The 12,763-nt window shown below is 38.3% G+C and overlaps 1 protein-coding gene across 9 annotated transcripts in view; it reads left to right on the top strand.

The window, feature by feature from the left end:
• The window catches only part of clip2 (CAP-GLY domain containing linker protein 2), a 47,546-nt gene that overhangs the window by 17,233 nt on the left and 17,550 nt on the right, over positions 1-12,763 (top strand). For 7 of the 9 annotated variants that reach the window (XM_067608834.1, XM_067608833.1, XM_067608837.1 and 4 more), the window contains 6 exons: positions 1,040-1,164; positions 3,297-3,510; positions 7,005-7,202; positions 7,382-7,485; positions 8,546-8,606; positions 10,934-11,038. In XM_067608834.1, the coding sequence (XP_067464935.1) occupies positions 1,040-1,164; positions 3,297-3,510; positions 7,005-7,202; positions 7,382-7,485; positions 8,546-8,606; positions 10,934-11,038 (807 nt within the window). The remainder of the gene's footprint in view (positions 1-1,039; positions 1,165-3,296; positions 3,511-7,004; positions 7,203-7,381; positions 7,486-8,545; positions 8,607-10,933; positions 11,039-12,763) is intronic. The other 2 variants (XM_067608840.1, XM_067608841.1) reach the window with 1 other exon arrangement.

The following is a 12,763-nucleotide window of genomic DNA, read 5'->3' as shown; positions in this document are numbered from 1 at the left end:
TGTTAAATACACTGCATTCATTGTCGTAATCATAATCAATTGTTTGTAATTTTTGTACTATTTCTACTTTCTAAAGGCCTTTTTTCACAACCAGACATTTTGACTTGTCATAGAAGGAAAAGCACAAGTGTTACTAATAACATTAACGACGTCTGTGTCCTATTCAAGTGTCCCAGTTAGACATGACAGTGTCACAGTGAGCTGGCGACCTGAAACTGAGGCAGCAAAATGGAATTCAACCATCGTAAATGTTATTATCTACACCTGTGCTTTTCCTACTCTGACATGTTAAAATGTGTTCTCTGCAAAAAAGGCCTATTACACTGACCAAATATTACTGTGCTGTCAGTCTATTAGCAGGCATTTGACCCCAGAGAATTGAAACTATGACGTCAGGATGCTGCCTTAGCTTGCAGCTTAGTGAAATGATGCCAGTGAACAAACACACACACACACAATTATTGGCCCAACATTAGGGTAAACATTCCAAAACTGAAAATGCAAAGCTAAGTCTTGTCATGAATTTTTCTAGGTATAGTTAATTATTTAAAAATAATCAACCTAGAAATGCGTTTAAATGAAGGTACTATCTATCGCTCAAGTAGTTTTCCAACCAGTCTGAAAACTTTAAACCCTTTTTTCTCAGAGTCTGAAATATCAGTTTACTGCATCTATAGAGTAAAATGAATGAGGAAGTGATTGTGGTTACAATACTGGAGAAATAGTGAAGATCAGGACCATTAGCAACATCCTCTGTGTTATGGAAGCAAAGGGGATTATGGGAAATGTAGTGTAAAATTTAGAACATAGAAGCTTCTTATCTTAATCATGATTTCTTATAACTAAACTAATCACATCTAACCTAAAATGGTACGTTATGATTTAGTAGAGCGACTAATAGTGTCATTTAAAATCAGTGATGAGTGTTTTTTTTAAGCATTAAAAGCATTTAAGCACAACTTTTAAGCATTTAATTGTCTCCATATTCATTGAAAGTGCAGCAGTCAGCAGTCAGACCTTTTTCCATTTCTGCTGTCAGGTTGGAGGCTCTAAGATGGGAGTCATACGCTACATGGGGGAGACAGATTTCGCCAAGGGTGAATGGTGCGGGGTTGAGCTGGATGAGCCCCTGGGGAAGAATGATGGAGCCGTAGCTGGTACAAGGTATACACACACACACACACACACACACACACACACACACACACACATTATGTATGCTTCAAGCTCCCCAAATTCCTCTGCTTTTTCCCCTAAAAGGAAATGGAGGGGAAGTCTGTGAATCCATCTGTTCAGCTGTTTGTGCTTTCATCTGTTTGTCCATGAAATTACACTTACTGACCCTCTAGCCCAGAGCCGGTCTGTATCATTTGTTGGCCATGTTTTAACTGTCATATTTAACACGTTTATCATATTTATCATCATTTATTCACCTTTGAGAGTCCTCAGACATTTTTCTTACCCCAGCGCACATTCCTCTCTCTTCATTCTTGGTAAACAGTTTAAAACGGGTGAAAAATGGTGACAGATACCTTGGAGCAAAGCTTGAATTTTAGAAGCCGTTAGCTAAAAGGACAAAAATGGAAAAAGTTCTGTAAGCAGCCAAGTCACTGACACATTCTTCATGAAGAGGTCCAAATCCAGGAGCACTTGTTTATTCACTTAATGTTTAAACTAAAGATTTTATATAATTGTTCATAGTTTATTGTCTTTTCTCCCAGTATAGTTCTCAAATAGTTTAGGATTCAGAATTTATTTGTGTGTGTTTCTATAAAAAGACACAGTAAAGTAAGAAAAAATGCAGTGTGCAGACAGACAAGAAGACCAGAGGGGTTTATTCATGGCCTTTGTTTAAACAATGTAAAATTATGTTTGCAAAATCAAAGATAGATGTAGATAATGTAGAGAAAGAAAAGTACATGTTCTAATAAAAAACAAGCTGTTGTTTAAGTAAAAAAGCAAGAAAACAATGTTGATTTAGTTATAATTTAGTGACTTTTTAACTATTTTGTATCCTTTTTTCTTATTTAACCTGTAAAGTGTGCAGAGATCCATCAGGTCTAACAGGTGATCTAATAACGAGAGGTAAACTATCTCAAAGTTCAACAAATTCTTGTTTTAAGTCGAGCTTTGAGAACATCCAGTAGACACTGGTCAGCAGATCTGAGAGACTACAAGGACACAGCGATTCAGAATGTACTCAGGGGCTTTAGTGTGTAGAGTCTGATAGGTGATAAAAAAAAATCCTCATGTTGAAATCTAATCTCCACCAGCAGCCAGTGGAAAGATGCCAAAACAGCTGCATTTTAAACCATCTGCAGAAAAGCTACAGCTCCTTGGTTGATGAGGGAGTATAATGACTGAATAAGTCGTGAAGAAATAAAAGTCAAGTCAAACTTTATTTATTTAGCACATTTCATACACAGAGCAACACAATGTGCTTTACATATAATGACAATACAATCGCAACGCAATTATAAAAGTGCAGAAGATAAATTTGCATCAACAGGTGTTAGTGCAGTTATACAAGAATCAGTGCAGAATATACAAATGTCAAGATATACAAAACACACACACAAAGAACTTAGTCATAGACTGTGTGGGGGCCTCTCTCAGGTCCGTCCGTCTAGCAACCTGCCCTGCAAGCATGGATTAACTTCTCAGCACTTATAAAGATAAAATATGTCTGACCATAGAAATATGTCTTAATTGGAAAAATAAAAGATCGCTCAAGTTCCTTAATATACAGTACATATAAAAATCTGGACAAGTGTAAAATATGACACATACATTTCTAGTTTGCAGCTTGATATCGGAGGTTAAAGGTCTTACAGACTGCTGCAGGACATTCTGAGCATCCTCAGGGCCAATAATGTTCTTTTGTGCAAATTATGCCAATATAATGTCTGTTTGAGACGGGTTTATTGCTCTATAATGATGCAGCTGACTTTGGCTTCCTGTCTTGCACTTGGATTTCATTTTATTGTTGGAATGGATTTTACAGTTTTATAGATGATTTTAATGATTGACCATATACTTTCCGGTGTAACAAGAATTGTAAGGCAAATTTGCACCTGGTTTGAAACTGAAATATTTAAAGATGACATTATAAGATCATTACTTCCTACAAAAAACTCCATCTATGATCATTTTCTTCTTTCTATTCTAAGAAATATCTAATAAACGGATTTGAATTCCCAAATTAAACACAAAGTGACAGTATATAAAAAATGGGTTTTTTTAAGGTAATTTTGTAAAGCAGTTGTAACATCTTCCCTCTCCTTCACTTCCTGCAGATACTTTCAGTGTCTTCCCAAGTTTGGCCTCTTTGCTCCGATCCATAAGGTGATCCGCATCGGCTTCCCCTCAACCAGCCCGGCCAAGGTGAAGAAGAGCAAGCGAGTGGCCATGGGAGTTTCCTCTCTGGCCCACAGCCCCAGCAGCTCCTCCATCAGTTCAGTCAGCTCGGTGGCCTCCTCTGTGGGTGGACGACCGAGCCGAGCTGGACTGGTAAGATAACGGCAGTGTGCCTCGAATACATTACTGAGAGCAGTATAGAGACAGAGCGTGACGCGTCATACGGTGAAAACCACGCCCACCGGAGGGGAAAACAATCAGCGCCATAATATGCAACCGAGGGCTGAAAAGCTAACAAAATGCCTGTAGCTAGCTAAAAACTTTAGATATCAGCATGTCAAAGGTTTATTTTAGCACCATATGTCTACCAGAGAGGAAAAGGTAGTTAATAGCATATGCTGAAGCTCGTTACATTGTATATGCTAATACATGAATGCAACGGCTGACATCACATCTACAGTAGAGACCACATAACAGGCTGGCATGACACTTTTCACAGCTGATATGGCCACTACAGTTTGTAAACACAGACGGGGAAATTACACACACACAGACATGCAATCATTTCCCATTCAGGCTCTTTTTACACTCAGCATCACAGCTGAATGCAGGTTAGCTAACACAGTATACCTTTCAATTAAACAGCTATCATGTTCTTACTTTCATGCGTGTTAACTGTGACTAGCAGCGCGTCCAGATATATGTGTCAATTTTACAGAGGTTTTTGAGCTGCGGGCCGTCCGTGCAGCTCAGGTCGGGTCTGTCTTTTCTACCGTAGGCACACAGCGCTGTATCCACTTCTGTCTTCTTGAAGGCTCAGTTTTTCAGTTCGGGAGCTTGGTAGTGCATTCCACCTCACAGCAGCTTTTAGGCATTCTTCTGTTGTTTGCCAGTTAACAGAAGTGACAAGGAGACATCTTCACTCGATACAAAATCAGTGGAGAGCAATGAATTGTTTTCCCCTCTGGGGTGGGAAGGACTTAATTGCGCTCTGTCTCTATCTGTTTGACTTGTTCATGCAGAGTGACATGCTGTTGAAAACTCCACATTTTGGGAAATATGCTTATTAGAGTTAGGAGAAGATAAAAAAATCAATACCGTTCTCATGTCTGTACAATAAATATGAAGCCAGTGCTGTTGTAACCGTGAGGTCACCAGACAACCGGCGGAGACTCCAGGAAGTTTCTGCTCCCAGCCAAGAAATAGTCTTGCATATAACCTCCTGTAAAACCAAAACCTCTTGTTTTTGCACTTTGTTTTTGTACAGACAAGAAATAATATGTTAATTAGTGAGCTTTAGAGGTGTTGTGAGTGGATTTTGTTACTCTACGTTTGTTTGGCTCTACGCTAGGCTAAGCTAACCAGCTGCACAAACATGAGAGTGGTATTGAAAAAGCATATTTCCCAAACTATTCCTTTAAAGATAACAAGTAGACCAGAGTTACAAGGTTCTTCACAGGTCCATTAATATTATATCATCATCAAAATACATTTGAATTCATTATCATTTACCTTTTTATCTGGTAAAAAGGGACTTTCAGTTGAAATGTTTTTACTTTCTTCTGGAACAGGTTTCAATACCAAAGATTCTTCTCAAGTGTTAAGATTTGAGTTTTTATTTTATGTTGTTATATATTCTGTCTCTGAGATGATGAATTGGTTCCATGTATAATGCATGAAATACCCCCTTTTTCCGCTGAGCAATTAGGCTCTGATCCACTGACAATGAAATTTGCTTCTTCGTGACAAGTTTGGAGTCCTTCAGCTGAAAAAGAGCTCAAGTATCTCCTTCTACACACTGTGTCATTAAGACTAATATCCTCAGGGATGGTTGGCAACTAACTAAAACGAATGGAACATCAGGGTACTTCACATTGATTATAGCTTCTGGTTTCGAGCCAGATCTTGGACAGAGAACCCTCCCCTTTACTTTCCTTAATTGTTGGCAGCCAGACAATGTCAGACAGAACCTCTCTGCATTATCACGCTGACCACGCTGCACAAAATCTTCAGACTGTCATTTCTAAAGATATTAGTTGTACCACGATTAGCTTTGTTAAATGCTACAAAAGGTGGCACTGTCCCTAAATTGAATCTAACTAGTCTAATTTGCAGGCAATTAGTATATACACAGAAACACCACACATTTAACAAACCTCAGTCAGTCGGTCAAGTACTGCATTTATGGATGTGAATGGTATTGAAATATTAATAACATCCAGCAAAGTATAGATTACTTGCCTGCAATACATAATAGAGGCGCCCACACAAAAGCAAGAATTTATTACCTTAGTGACATCACTGTTCTCATGTATGTACCAGACAAAAACTTGACAATTCAGACTTATATGTGAAATCCTACAGCTTTTTTATGTCCAGTAATGTTATCACTAATAACCACTTTTGGCTTTTAACAACTGTGTTCTGCTGACGATGACTCTACTCTTTTTATTATTCCGTTATACAATAAAAGCTACTGGATTGAGCTGATCTCGTAGGTGAGGCGGGAACCTTTTCAAAGAGCACACTCTAGTGGTCAAAGAAGGTGATGCATCTTTCAAGAATTTCATTGATGCTTGTGGTTTTGATGTTGTGGATACTTTCTCAAGCAGTAAAATATTCTGAGACAGAAGGAAAACAAACTTCAGACAAAAAAGCTTTTAGAGATTTATATATGTAGTCTGAAACCTCCTGTAGCCAATATTTTATAGAATAACTTGTCATTTTCATGTCCTAGTATTCTTAAAAGGAACATCAGTGTTTCCACAATAACTATTGCACAATTTCATTATAACAAAGCCTTGTTTTCTTATCCATAAAAAGCTTTGCCTTCTCATGATGATGAACCAGTTCATCTGCAATCACATGAAAGCAATGCGTTGTTGTGTCAGATTCACAAAGTAGTTATCCCATGACCATGTGAAACTGGTTTTCACAGATAGTTTCTCTTAATGAAAATGAAATGTTACTTAGAGATCACAAGAAAGCAAAGTGTTTCATGTTGAGATCACAGAAAAGCTGGTTTTCATGATCATGAAATAATTGTCTCATGATCTTAGAGAAAATAAAATTCCCATCCGTCCGTCCATCCATCCATTTTCTGCTGCTTATCCGGGACCAGGTCTCGGTGGCAAGGTCTCCTGGCAACGCCCTCCAGCTCCCCCTGGGGCATCCCAAGGTGTTCCAAGGCCAGAAGAGACATGTAATCCCTCCTGCATGTTCTGGGTCTGCCCCGGGGTCTCCTAGCAGTTGGACGTGCTAGGAACACCTCCAAAAGGAGGCGTCCAGGAGACATCCTAACCAGGTGCCCAAACCTCCTTTCGACGCGAAGGAGCAGCGACTCTACTCCAAGCTCCCTCAGGATCTACGAGCTCCTCACCTTATCTCTAAGGCTGCGCTCAGACACTCTCTGTAGGAAACTCATTTCAGCCACTTGTCTCCACAATCTCATTCTTTCAGTCTGGTTCAGCTCTTTCTTCACCACAACAAACAACAAACAAAATAAAATTTGTCCGAGAAAAAAGACATGTTGACCTCTACCTGATGTGATCTGACCTTGACCTTTCCTCCTTTGCATTTTTTTTCTTTCTTTCCCACCCTTTCCTTTGCCCACGTTTCTTATTGTTTTATGCTTTTTCTTCCTTAAGCTGACAGAAACATCATCACGCTACGCCCGGAAGATCTCGGGTACCACCGCACTCCAGGAAGCCTTGAAGGAGAAGCAGCAGCACATCGAGCAGCTGCTGGCCGAGAGAGACCTAGAGCGAGCCGACATGGCCAAGGCCACCAGCCACATCTGCGAGGTGGAGAAGGAGCTGAGCGCCCTCAAGACCCAGCACGTGCAGGTACGAAACAGACGAGGTGATGATCTGTCATCAAATAACAGCTGTAAAGACGTCATACCGGTCTTATGGCATTCATTTTGTCATATTTAACATAAACTAATAATCTATCCAAGGATTTATCTTGACATGTTGTTCAGTATATCTTCGTACACAAACAAATATCTTCTTCATGACCACAGTATGTAACAGAGAATGAGAATACCCTCCAGCAAGTCAAAGCCATGTTGGCCAGCACACAGAAAGATAAACTGGAACTGGCCAATCAGCTTGAAGAAGAGAAAAGGTAATATCACAGAGTTGTCACTTGTGCTCTCTCATGTAACAGTGCTAGTTCCTAAATCTAAATGTGAATTGTTGTTTTGTATCATATGTTAAAGTATCAATCGGCCTTGACAAAAAAAATAATTCTCAAATCATTTAATTAAAGAGGAATTAAATTGTTTCTCACACTTGATTTTTAATTATTATAATCTGATATGTTTTCTTCATTTGAAAACAAAATAGTTTGTTTTATGTGGTATAACTTTCTTAATTAATACATCGTATCTTGTTTTTTAAATCCAGATACAAAAAGAAATGTTAAAATGACAACTTGTGGTTTTAGGAGGAGTTATGGTACATTCAGTATACATTGCAGTGACTGTGTACAGCCACCCAGAGTGTTGTCATCACAGTGAAGTTGTGCCTGTACAAAGACCCAAAAAAAACAAAACCTGTGCTCACTGACCTAATCTGACAACCAGAGACACTGCACAGAAGTATTAAACGGATAAACAGTCCAACACATAACTTCCCCTAAAATCAGAATCATTGTTGTTTATTTTTACATTTCTTTTTATATCCTGGTTGAACAGATAAACAGTACAAGTCAAAAGTTTGGACACACTTTCTCATTGAAGGGAATGGGAAGGTGTATGTATATAGATATGAAGGAGATATATTGGTGTAAACAAGACTGTTTTAGAGTTGTTAGCAGGTTTATTTTCTCACTTAGAGCCAAAAACAGATCTTAATGCTAAGCTAGGCTAATCTCCAACTAACACACAGATAGTAGTCTTCTCGTCTCAGTCTTCCTCATGCTCTCGTCTCAAGTTGTGATTTCTGCAAAACCAGAGAAATCACATGACAATCAAATATGAATTTTATACATGTATGTAAGCATGGGTGCACACAGAGCACCAAACCTTACTGCCCGTCCACTGTGTGGTTTATCTGACAGTATTAGTTGCAGCTTAATTTAGTCTGTCTCTTTAGTTCTTTATGGCTCAAATAGTCAAATCAATGATGTTTCGATTCTCCTTCTTTTTATCCTCTGTGCCACATCTTACACAACTTATTTACAGGAAAGTGGAGGACCTCCAGTTCAGGGTAGAGGAGGAATCCATCACCAAAGGAGACCTAGAGGTATTTATCAGCATTATCAATACCTATAAACTCTATGAATAATGGAATGTGTGTGATGGCTTATAATGATATTTAATGCATCCCTTTGATATCATTACCCAGAGCAGGTTGCATTATGTTTCAGTAGATAGTTCTTTATGCTGTATAACCAAACAGCACTGTCAGCGTAATAAAACCCTGGAGATCAGGACAGGGAGGAAGATTTATAAAACTTCTACATGCAGAGAAGATGATTGTGTCTTTGGGACAATGGTTCGGATGCACAAAAGCAAAAATGACTTGAGAACGCCCGCGTCTCACTATTTTTTTCTTTTTACATACAAAATTGGTTTAATGTGAGGAGCTCAGATTAGTTCAGTTTCTTGCTCAGTAACACCTCAGCAGGGATGACGATTTGGACCCCAAACAGTTGATTGACAGCTTCTCCACTCACTACGCTGTCTGCACATCCCAGCGGTACAGATATTAAATGAGAAGAGAGATTGTGGCTTTCAGTTGCTGCATATTTTAGGGCAGAAGTTAAACAAAAGGTGAGGATTTAAAAACTGTGAATATATGATTTGAATCTATTTTTTAAGCTCTGCAGAAAAGACTGAAATCCATTCTTTAAGGTACATTATCTGACCTCTCTTCTGTTTGTCTCTTGAGAAAGAACCCGAATGGAAGATAAATCTAATTTGTTCACTTAGGAATATGACACCGCGCTTGTCTGTTCCTGCACAAATGTATACACCAAGAAACACATTTGTCATTGCACAGTCTGAGGTATGGTAACTGAAGTATTATAAAAACTTCTAATTAAATACTACAACTGCCTTCTTTATAAGCTTGCATAATTTTCCAACACTGTCTGAAAGCCATATTTACACAAGACAGAAGGCTTGACTGTTAAAGGATAGAGCTGGCGATAGTTTAAAATTTTCTTATTGTCAACAAATCACATAAAAAGACCAAAGAAATGTGTGTTGAGCTCATCCTTTAACACTTTCTGACTTCCCTACCCTGTTTGTGATGCTCAGCCTCAAGTTCACTGATTCTAATGAGGACATAAATCTTTAAAAATGGCTCACAAATGGTAAGTTTCCTGTTTAAAAATGACTCAATAATTTACTAAAACAGCTGGGGCACTGTAGCTCTAAGCAAACATTTCTCCAACAAGAGTAATAGTCCATTTGTTTGGGACTATTTTCAGTAGCAGATTAATACACATTTGTTGATCTAGTCGTTATTTCCAGCAGCAGGACTGTGCGTATAGGTTTGATTAAATAAACTACATGTCACCCAGTGCAACAGTATGGCTCATAAATCTGTTTTTAATAGTTTTTGTACAACAACAGAGGTCGAGAGCACAGAGGAATAAGCTTCGGGTACACAGACAATACTAATGAGATTAATTGATTGTTGGTTTTGGTCTTTTAATGTTGACAATAAGAAAAATACAAAGTGTTACCAGCCTTAAATCATAACCATCTCTGGTTTTGCAGAGCAGTAATACAACAGAAATATCACATTAACAGCCACATCACATAACTAAGAAATCCCAATAACAACTTTGAGAAAATATGACTTAACGTTCTGAATGAGAATAAATGTTTCAATTGAATGAAATATAATGATTAAAATATTTAAAAAAAAAACAGCACGTGGATGTTCAGAACATGATCAAAGCAGTTGTTTAATTGTATGAGTGCATCATGCATTTCATTCATGCAGGACGTTCAAGGCTACGAAAGGACCATAATTCATGCATACTGTCAATCACTTGTACTCAGTTTATTCACAAAGTTTTGTTCCTCAGAACTTCATCAGGCAGGATTCATCTTTAATTTTTGTTCATGAAGCTTTCCTGATCAAGCTTCATTAATAAAGTGAGTACAAATGATCGACAGTGCATCATTTTTTGGTCCTTTCACAGTTAGTTTATTATCCGATGCACCCGTTAATCAGATTTTATTGACTACGAGAGCTTTGTAGTGCATGTTAAAGGTTATGGCTCAGTACAGTCTGTAAGGTTTACACATGACCGGTGTGTTACAGAGTTGTCTTAACTGCAAAGTGCACTTTTTTTGAAAGAGACTTACATCCTCAGCCTCTTCTCCTCAAGTCTCCACATCATATGATCAACTCATCTCAGAGTCTATACTGTTTCAGTGCTGCTGTATACAAAGCTGCCATCTTATCATCTGTTGACTGTTCTGATCTCTTATCATTCCCCTTCGAGTCTTTATGGATCTCTTTCCCTCTGAGATTCACTCCCTCCCCTTCCCCCTCTCCCCCCTCTTCTTTTCTATCACTCTTTTTTCCTTTCTCTTTGTGTCTTTTTGTAGACTCAGACAAAATTGGAACATGCCCATATTCGTCAGCTTGAGCAGAGCCTGCTCCTCGAAAAGTCGAGAGCAGAGGCGCTTCAGAAAGAATTAGAGAAGAGGAGGGTAAAAAAAGCACGATCCCTTTGCCTGTAGCCACTGTCCCGTGTGGTTCTGCACCTGTTTGCTTCTAGTTTGACTCACAAGCTGCACAGGTCAAAGTCATACTCCACCTGTCTTTGGTGTCCAGATTTACATCAACGCGAATGACTGAAAAATTACTTCAAATCAATAAACATACAAGGAGGAGGGATGCGCCTACAGTACATGATATACAGTATAGATAACAGAAACATACAGGTGTGATGTCAGACCTTTAACTAGTAAACTGAATTATGCAAAACATGTAGTATAACAGATAATACGAGCATATTAAGGACTGCCGATATAAGTGACATTTAGCCTACATAGCCTCTCCTCCTTTTAGGCGACATTTCAGAGTTTTTACAAGCTGGGAAGCATTTCCTTTATGCCAGAAGCATTCTGTTAAATGCCAGAGCACATAACATGAAAGTATGTCATAAAAACATGAAAGTAGCATCCATATGGCTTCTCTTGTTGGGCAGAGAAATTATAACTCCAATATTATACTATATACTGTACACTGCACCTATAATTCAGTTCAGATAGATAACAACCATCAAGGTTTGAAATTATATATATTTGATTTTTGGGGAAATTAAACAATTGTTAATATTAAAAGCCTATTGTTAAAAGTATTAGACTGGTGTTGTTCTACATTTTTCTTATTGTAATCAAACCCCTCAAAAAGACCAAAATCAATAATGCATTAGTCCGTCTTAATTCCCCAGCCTGTCTGTGAGATGTAAACCTTTAATAACAGCTCACAATATATAAATGTCACTTTATAAAAGGCTAAATAATTTCCTAAAAATGCTGGGCACTGTAGGTTTTAGCAAATGTTATTCAAACAGGAGTAAATGGTGCATTTGCGTAGGAACTATTTTCAGCTGCAGGGTTAATGCACATTTGAGGCTCCAGTATTCTTCAGTATTTACAGCAGCAGGATGATGTACGTGGGTTCAACTCAAAACAAACTACAGTGTCCATGTTCGTGGTAATGAAGGAACATGTCAACTAGTGCAGCAGTGCAGCTGATTGATATGCTTTTTTTATGAGGTATAGGGAACAAAGGAATATATCAGGATTTGTCTACACAAGCAATTCTAAAGGATCAATTCATTGTTGGTTTTGGTCATTCAAAGAGACTTACTGACAAATAGAAAAATATAGAAAAATATATATCTACAATGTTCTCCTGTAAAATATGTGTCCAAAATATGTAAAATGTACTTCGTTCTATGGGGAGTGTGGGTGCCTTATGTACTGTTTTGTACATATTGATTACATAAAGTCAGAAATAAAGCCTGAATGCCAGTAGTGGACGGTTGCTGCCCTTCATATCTTCACCATCATATAACGCTCGTCAGTAGAGCTTCCCGTTTAACATTCGCCTCTGATAGGAAACATAGTGCTTCAGCTTTTCACATCTTCTGTTGCAGTAGCTGGTGTTGATTTTCTTTTTTAAATGGTGATTTATCTTTTTTCTTTAAAAGGTTGGCTCACGGATCAGTTGCCAGCTGCACTTTAAGATGCCAGGACATAACCTTTGAAATAACATCCCTCCATTTTCGTGGGTGAACCTGCCTAAACTCCGCGCTCATTTTTGAGCACTTACGTAATTGCTTCACTGTTAATGGAATTCATCACTGATTCTTAGATTAGTCATTGCGGCAATATCCATTTACCATCGGTGGTTTAGTGTAGAAA

This window comes from Thunnus thynnus, chromosome 13 (assembly GCF_963924715.1).
Source record: "Thunnus thynnus chromosome 13, fThuThy2.1, whole genome shotgun sequence".
Classification (NCBI taxonomy): Eukaryota; Metazoa; Chordata; class Actinopteri; order Scombriformes; family Scombridae; genus Thunnus; species Thunnus thynnus.
The sequence above is the reverse complement of the archived record's forward strand: the minus strand, read 5'-3'. Positions and strand labels throughout refer to the sequence as shown.